At 50.2% G+C, this 7695-nt stretch overlaps 1 protein-coding gene across 1 annotated transcript; it reads right to left on the reverse strand.

The window, feature by feature from the left end:
- Window positions 1-254: 254 nt before the first annotated feature.
- Window positions 255-4330, reverse strand: LOC308657419 (keratin, type II cytoskeletal 6A-like; the record flags this gene model as incomplete). The annotated part of the gene is made up of 9 exons (XM_081309110.1): window positions 255-484; window positions 586-620; window positions 818-1038; window positions 1178-1303; window positions 1796-1960; window positions 2086-2181; window positions 2334-2394; window positions 2668-2882; window positions 3797-4330. The coding sequence occupies 9 exons, from the start codon at window positions 4328-4330 to the stop codon at window positions 255-257; spliced, it is 1683 nt and encodes a 560-aa protein (XP_081165236.1).
- Window positions 4331-7695: the final 3365 nt, after the last annotated feature.

Raw genomic sequence — 7695 nt, forward strand, 5'->3', positions numbered from 1 at the left:
GGCAAAACCTTGATAACCTGGTAACAAAGTGAGACACCAGATGTGACTGAACCATGATGTGAGATCAGAGGATGACATTCTGAGGGGAGCCACTGGATCTCTGAGGAGCAGGTACACAGAGGAGGCAGGAGGGCAGGGGCCTTCCGCAGCCCCAGCTAGTGAGCAGAGGAGGAGGCAGGGGAGGAAAAGATCCTGAGCAGAGGGCTCTGCACCAGAGGGCTGAGCAGGGTGGGGACAAGGGCCAGTGCAGGACTTCAGTGCTTGTAGCTCCTGCTGGAGGTGGTGGAGGAGTATTTGATGGTGGAGCTGCTGCCACCAGAGGAGCTGAGGCCACCCCCGATGCCTCTGCCACTGCCAGAACTGAAGCCACCTCCAAGGCCGTGACCACTGCTGTAGGAGTAGCTGCTGCCTCCGCCCAGTCCGAAGCCACTGCCGGCACCACCAGCGCTGCCATAGCCGCTGGACACGGTGGACTGCACCACAGCTGTAGGGAGGACAACAGGACACAGGCACCGTGAGCTCACTCTGTCACCTGAGCCAGCTCACAAGGTCAACAACTGGGAGGCAGACAAGCCAAGTACTTACAGATGTTGACGGGTCCAACACCCTCGCCACTCAGCCTAGGAGGAGAGGAACACAGAGGATGAGCCCTCCGCAGCCCGTACCTGATCCCAGGAGAAGCCTCCACCCGAGGCTCACGGAGACCGACCGCCACCCCTGATCCAGAGTCTCCTGACAGCACTCACCACTGCTGGCCACAATCCCCTGCTCAGGGCCAGACCCCTCCCACAGGTGCTCAGAGGGGTGTGTCACCCACCTGCACTCCTCGCCTTCCAGCAGCTTCCTGTAGGTGGCGATCTCCACGTCCAGGGCCAGCTTGACATTCATGAGCTCCTGGTACTCCTTCAGCAGCCTGGCCATGTCCTGCTTGGCCTTCTGCAGGGCGTCCTCCAGCCCTTCCAGCTTGCTCTTGGCATCCTTGAGGGCCATCTCCCCACGCTGCTCCGCATCAGCAATGGCGGCCTGCAGGCTGGCGCACTGCAAGGGGAAGCAAGGAAATGGGCTTGGAGTCTGGGCCTTCGAGGAGGCTCGTCCCTGCTCTTCCTGCCCAGTGAAGAAGAGCCCGGGAGGCTGGACTGCATGGACAAGCAGCCCCGACCCTGTCTCTGCCCTGTACCTGCTTCTTGACGTGGTCGATCTCCGATCTGAGCCTCTGGATCATGCGGTTGATCTCAGCAATCTCCTGCTTGGTGTTGCGCAGGTCATCCCCATGTCTGCCTGCTGTGACCTGCAGCTCCTCATACTTTTGTGCAGGGGGAGAGGGAGACAGAGAATGCGAGGGGTTTTACATGTGCACAATGCTGTCTCCCTTCGGAATCAGACAGGGAGTCATCTATTGGCTTCTCCTCAATGAATTTTAGAAAAGTTGATGTTAAGTGGCTGGACACAGTGGAACTATGCCACAGAACATCTCAGTTAGGGAACCAGAGACTTCTTGGTTCTTTCAGGGACTAACAATATTGTGCTCTGTGTCTCTGAGAGCCATCAGTGACAGTGAAGCTTAAGCAAAGATGACTTGGTCCTTATCTATGGGAGCTTGCTCCTGCCTGGGGGTGGTTCTTCTGCTTCCTAGAGGTGGACATCATATCTGAGAGAGTTTGTTCTAATCATGTGGGGTACACTTTCTGTGAGAGGGTTTTAGCCTCCTTTCAGTAATTCCCCCATGAAGTCAGGAGGATTCTCGAGCTCAGGGTGGGGCTGGGGCCTCCTTAGTGGCTGCCAAGTCACTGCTCACCTTGGTCTGGTACCAGGACTCAGCCTCAGCCCGGCTCCTCTGAGCGATCTCCTCATATTGGGCCTTGACTTCGGCGATGATGCTGTCCAGGTCCAGGTTGCGGTTGTTGTCCATGGACAGCACCACAGAAGTGTCTGAGATGTGGGTTTGCATCTGAGACAGTTCCTGCAGAGCACAAGGTCCTAAGGTCATCTTGGCCTGGGCTGCTTACCGAGGTGCCCAATGGGGACATAGGACTCCCCACCCTGCAGAACCCATCTGAGTGAAGGAAAGGGGGTAGAGATACTCACTGCCTCATACAGGACTCTGAGGAAGTTGATCTCATCTGTGAGACCATCAGCCTTGGCTTGCAGTTCCACCTTATTCATGTAGGCAGCATCCACATCCTGGGGAAAGAGCAGACAGTTTGGAGTCAGCTGAGCCCTCCTGCCCAGCCCCCATTTTATCACCATGGCAATGGTCTTGTGAGATGGGAGTGGGATGCAGAGTCATGTCTCTCCTTGAGCAGAGAAACTAGAACCCTGATTAATGAGCTCACCTTCTTTAGGGTCACAAACTCATTCTCTGCTGCTGTGCGTTTGTTGATTTCATCTTCATATCTAGGAGAAGAGGGTTGACACACATGTAAGCCAGTGGGTGGTTGAAGCTGAAAAGCAGCCTGGTATATCTAAATCTATCTTTCTTGCCACAGAGAGTCTGAGAGACTCTAATATCCTTCAACCTCCTATTGCCCTATTTATCTTACATATTTACTTTTTAGCAATAATGATTTTTTATTTCTATGACTATGGTTGCTGCATAATGGTGCCCACCTCTAGAACTGGTCACCCAACTGTTTGGAGAAAACCAGCCCATCTTCTTGTTTGACTTACTTGTTCTTGTAATCTTCTACCAGATCCTGCATGCTCCTGAGTTCTGAGTCCAAGCGACCTCTCTCCCCAAGGATGGAGTCCAGCTGCCTCCTGAGGTTGCTGATGTACTGCTCAAACAAAGGCTCCAGGTTCTGTCGCACTGTCTTGGTGCCCTGTTCTTGGAGCAGGGTCCATTTGGTGTCCAGGACCTTGTTCTGTTGTTCCAGGAACCGCACCTGGAGAGGGACAAGATGATCATTTGTGAGGCAAAGGCAGGAAGAAAGAAGTGTCTCTGTTAGCAGTTCTCCCTGTGGGTCTTGGTTCTCCATTTTGTAGAGCTGCTTCTGAGCATGGACAGAGTCTCAGTTTTGTACCCACACCAAAACGTTTTTCTTTTGCAGCACAGAAATCCACCAGGGAAATTCCCCCTTGGACCATTGAGAGGTTCTCATCTTCTAAGTTATGGAGCCAATCAGTGACTTTCCACGTTTCTTTTCCTCTTTCCAGGCACAATCACAAATGCAGTTTAAAAATAATATTTTCTGATATTTCCTGCTAGGTTTTAATAATGTATTGGATCTCAGTTATAAATGATATAAATGTTCACTAATGATTAGATTCCTGTCTAGGTTCTAATTTAGTGTATGTCTCCTCAAATTTATCCATTTTATGGTTGTTCTTTGTTGAATAAATTAGCATTTCTACATATTGTTTAAGTGGTTCTATTGTTTTCCTAATCTAGCCAGAAATTTCTTTTCTTGTTTTCTTTTCTCTCTCTCTCTCTCTCTTTCTCTCTCTCTTGATTAATATTTTCCCTCTTACACAGACCCCAGAGTAGAATCCCTAGCCCAAACACCACTGGCATCATCTTGTCAAGAGGGGGACTGGATTCTTCCCAAATCCCATTGCCTCATCTGTGCTTCTGGGTGTCAACAGTTGAGGGGTCCCCCTGTCAGGAATGAGGGCTATGGAAGAGACCCAGCAGTTCTTCTATGCCCTTGACTCTATGAGGCCAATCCCCATCCCTGTGGAGAGGTAGTCTGAGGTCCTTTCCCCTCTTTCCTAGTTTTTTCCACCCCGTAGGAAGTCTATCCTGTTCATAACTGGGGATTCTGAGGTGCCTTTCGGATGGCACTGTTTCCTGGCTCACCTTGTCGATGAAGGAGGCGAACTTGTTGTTGAGGGTCTTGATCTGCTCACGCTCCTCGGTCCTCACCCGCTGGATGGTGGGGTCGATTTCCAGGTTCAGAGGAGTCAGGAGATTCTGGTTGATGGTGACCTCTTGGATGCCTCCAGGGGGGCACACGGGAAAGCCTGAGCCTCCGAAGCCACCACCAAAGCCAGCTGCACCACCGAGCCCAAAGCCACTACCAGCTCCACCTCCAAAACCAAATCCACTACTGAAGCCGAAGCCGCCTCCAACTCCGCTGCCATATCCGCCGCCCATGGTGCAGCTGCCCCCTCCAATGGAGATCCTCTTGGAGACCCCTGTGCCATAGAGGCTCCTGCTGCCAAAGCCTGCGCCTCTGCATGCCGCCCCCATGCCGCCACTGCCCCTGGAGCGGGACACGGACATGCTGCTGAAGCCAGAGCGGCAGAGCCCTGGGGCTCTGGCTGAGCTGGCACTGAAGCCTCTGCGGCTGCTGCTGCTGCTCTGGATCCTCGTGGTGGACTTGCTGGTCATGGTGTCTGGAGACGAGAAGGCTGGCAAGGAGAGAGAGGCTGAAGGGCAGAGCACAGTGGAGCAGATGAAGGAGATGGGCTCAGGCAGAGCTTATATATGGTGTGAGTGGGCTGGGCTCAGGGCTGGAAGGTGAGCTTGCAGATTGGGAAGGGCTGGGCTTTACAAACAGTGAGATCACCCCCAAGTTCTAGAAAGGTATGAAACATGAAGGTTGCCTTTTGGCTTCCTGTAGTCATGGAGAAATTCTCTTGCCTTCCAGACTTGACTTGCTCCTAACACAATGAGCCTGGATGCAAATTCACTGAAGTCATGACTTAGTCATGTTCAGGAACAAAGGAAACAAGAAGCTGATCTGTGATAATTGTCCCTTCCTTCTGCTTATTCAGACACTCCCTTTGTGCCCCCTTACACACAGGTTTCCATCTCCACCCGCACCTCCCTTCTCCTCTGGGTGGGACTCTCCCTGAGAGTTTCCAGCTATTTTCCCATGGGCCTGAGCAAGAAATGGCCTGCCATGTTTGCCCACCATGTTCGAGTCAGTTCTTCGCCTGCTCCTGGCTATATGATCTGGTGATCTGAGCACGGGAATGGGGTACATAACCTTCCTCTGTAAGGCCAGAGGGATGGAGGAGTTGAAGTTTTCACTGTTTAGAACCGTGTTTGCTCTGTGCCCCCTGTGTGATAAGCTGCCCACTTGGCACTCTCCTGAGAGGACAGGTGCAGATCTCTCCTAACCTCTGCTAGGAACTTCTATCCATGCCTGTGCCTCCTGCCCTAGGATCTTCCATCCATGCTTGTGCCTCCTGCCCTATGGGTTTGCTTGCCCACTGAGCTGTCTTTCCAGCTGAAATTCATAGACATTTCCTCTCTGCAGTTTTTTGGAATGTTTAGTTAGAGCTTAAGTTTTTAAAAAAAATCCAAAATGATTTGGACAAGAATCATGAAAGAATTCACGGAGGTTTTATTTCCACTAATTTTGACAATTCAGAAGAATCCAGAATCGAACATCTTAGCAGGGTGTGTACAGAAAGTTGAGGGGCATATAGAAGCAATGAATCATTAAAATGTGTCCTTACAAGTATGATGATTTCATAAGTAAATTCCAGATTTATATTTCTAATCTCAGTGCTTGAAATCTCAAATCTCTAAACCCTTTCTCAGAGAGCAGACAAGCCTTCAAATGAGAGTAGCACTTGATTCACAGGAACTGAGTTTCATGTTTTCCAGTCCATGCATTAAGCACCATGAATGAGAATTGAGAATAACCCTAGGTGTATGGTGCTCTGAGAACATTTGTCTAACTGAGCAACTGTGGGAGGAAAGACCAACTCCCACACTGAGATGAGCTCCCTGAAAGTTCCAGTTACTATTTTAAATGCAGTCCCTTCTCTCCCACAAGTTGAGGGGCACAGCATCCAGGATGGCAGGGAGTTCCTTTCTAAAGCAGGTGCTAAGTCAGCGTCTGGCAGGAAAGAGATACCTTCTCAAGACAACGGAAGCAGCTGCCCTCCTCCACCCTGATTGCACAATGGCTCTTGAAGAATGTGCTTCCACCCAGTTCTGGGAAAGAGATGCTGTTCCTCATGGTCCAGGACACTGATGCACTCTACTGTTCCTGGTTAGGGGCTTTAGGCACAGCATGGGCGATGCCAGGCTGGGTAGGAAATGTGGTCAGGTCGGGTAGGAACACTCTACTTTTGTCCACCATCCCGTGTCTATGCCCATGTCTGATGCCTATGGCCACTTTACACCACAGTGGCAGAGTTGAGCAGCTTACGACAAAGCTTGTGACTTGCAAAACCTAGAGTATTCACTATTTGTTCCTTTAAAGAAAACCTTTGCTAGCCCCTGGTTAAGAACATGGATCCTAGGATCAGACTTGGCTCCTTATGTAAATCACTGAGCCCTTTTTCTGCTTATTTTTACACCTGTAAATGAGTGTGTGTGTGTGTGTGTGTGTGTGTGTGTGTGTGTGTGTGTGAAAAGAGTACCTGCCTCATGGTGTTGTGAGGCTAAAATGAGGTAATTTATGTGAAGATTTAGTACAATGTCTGGCATGTGAGTTCTCCACGGAGATGAGCTAACATTATTATCATGAAAGTAGGAAGAAGTTCAGTGTGTAGGAATCCAAGAGAAGCTTCAAGAATCAGAGCACAGCAGGGTGCAGTGTCACACACCTGTAATCCCAGCTACTTCAGAGGCTGAGGAAGGAAGATTGCAAGTTGGAGGCCAAACTGGGCAACTTAGAGAGACATCATCTCAAATAAAAAATAAAAACAACTGGGGATGTCATTTGGTGATAATGTATGTCTGGGTTTAATCCCCAGTATGGGGTGGGGGGGGGACAGAATTCAGATACAGCATATATGTGTGTGAATGGGAACAGTGGTTTGAGGACAGTAATGGAGCCAACAGTGCAAGATAGTAAGGACATAGGAAGCCATGTGGAGGGGTTTGCCATAGTTCCTCAAAGCCAAGTAGAACCATAGCAGGCAGGAGAATGACAGGATCAGAAGAATGATTTGCAGCTTGCAGGTGCTCACAGCAGCAGAACCGAGCGGGAGCAGAGCCCACCCCCACCCTGACTCCCACCCTCCAGCAGATGTGGCAGGTAGTCTAAGTACCTGAAAGGAAACAACAAAGTCAGGGAGATTCTGAGTCTTTGGCAGGAGCCCAGCAGGCTGATATCCCTCCTCTGAAGCCAGACTGCCCCGCTCATCCTCTACTGGGTCTCTGGTTGTTCTCTGGGTTGTGCATACAGGGACAGGCTGCTGTTAACCAGCACAGGTAATCCCATCAGTCCCTCTTTCAGTCCTGATTTTATATCTTTTTGAGGATTGGGGAGTATTCATCCCTAAACAAAGTAGATTATTTAGATGCAGCTGAGACCTCCCATTTACTCCTTTAGCCTGTCAGAAGATGGTTTAACTTTAACATCTAACCCAAGCCCAGGCTTGCCCAGTGCACTAGACAGCACCAACAATGTAAAATGTCATGTTCGGTTTCCTAACACAGGTGTCTCTCCTACTGGTAGATTTATGAGACGTTTTCTAAAATAAAATCCTTGTCCCCACTTGCCAGGGAATGCTCTGGAAACCAGTTCCAGTGACCCCAGGAGACAGTAAGGTCAGCTGGAAGGGCTCAGGAGAGATGAATAGGGCTGGTAAGATGGTAGAGGAGAAGAGGGACCCTCAGCCCAGCAGATCTATTTCTGATTCCACTTCCTCCTAGCCCTACTACACTTAAAGTCTAAATATGTCCTTGGCTCATTTGTTCTTGATTTTCTATTTTTCTTGGGGTATGGGAGGTGACCAGTGTTCCTTAGCCCACTTTCAGCCTGCTGTTCTGGGCTGGGCTGGGTTTCT

The sequence above is a fragment of the Spermophilus citellus genome (assembly GCF_964194105.1).
Source record: "Spermophilus citellus genome assembly, chromosome: 10".
Lineage (NCBI taxonomy): Eukaryota > Metazoa > Chordata > Mammalia > Rodentia > Sciuridae > Spermophilus > Spermophilus citellus.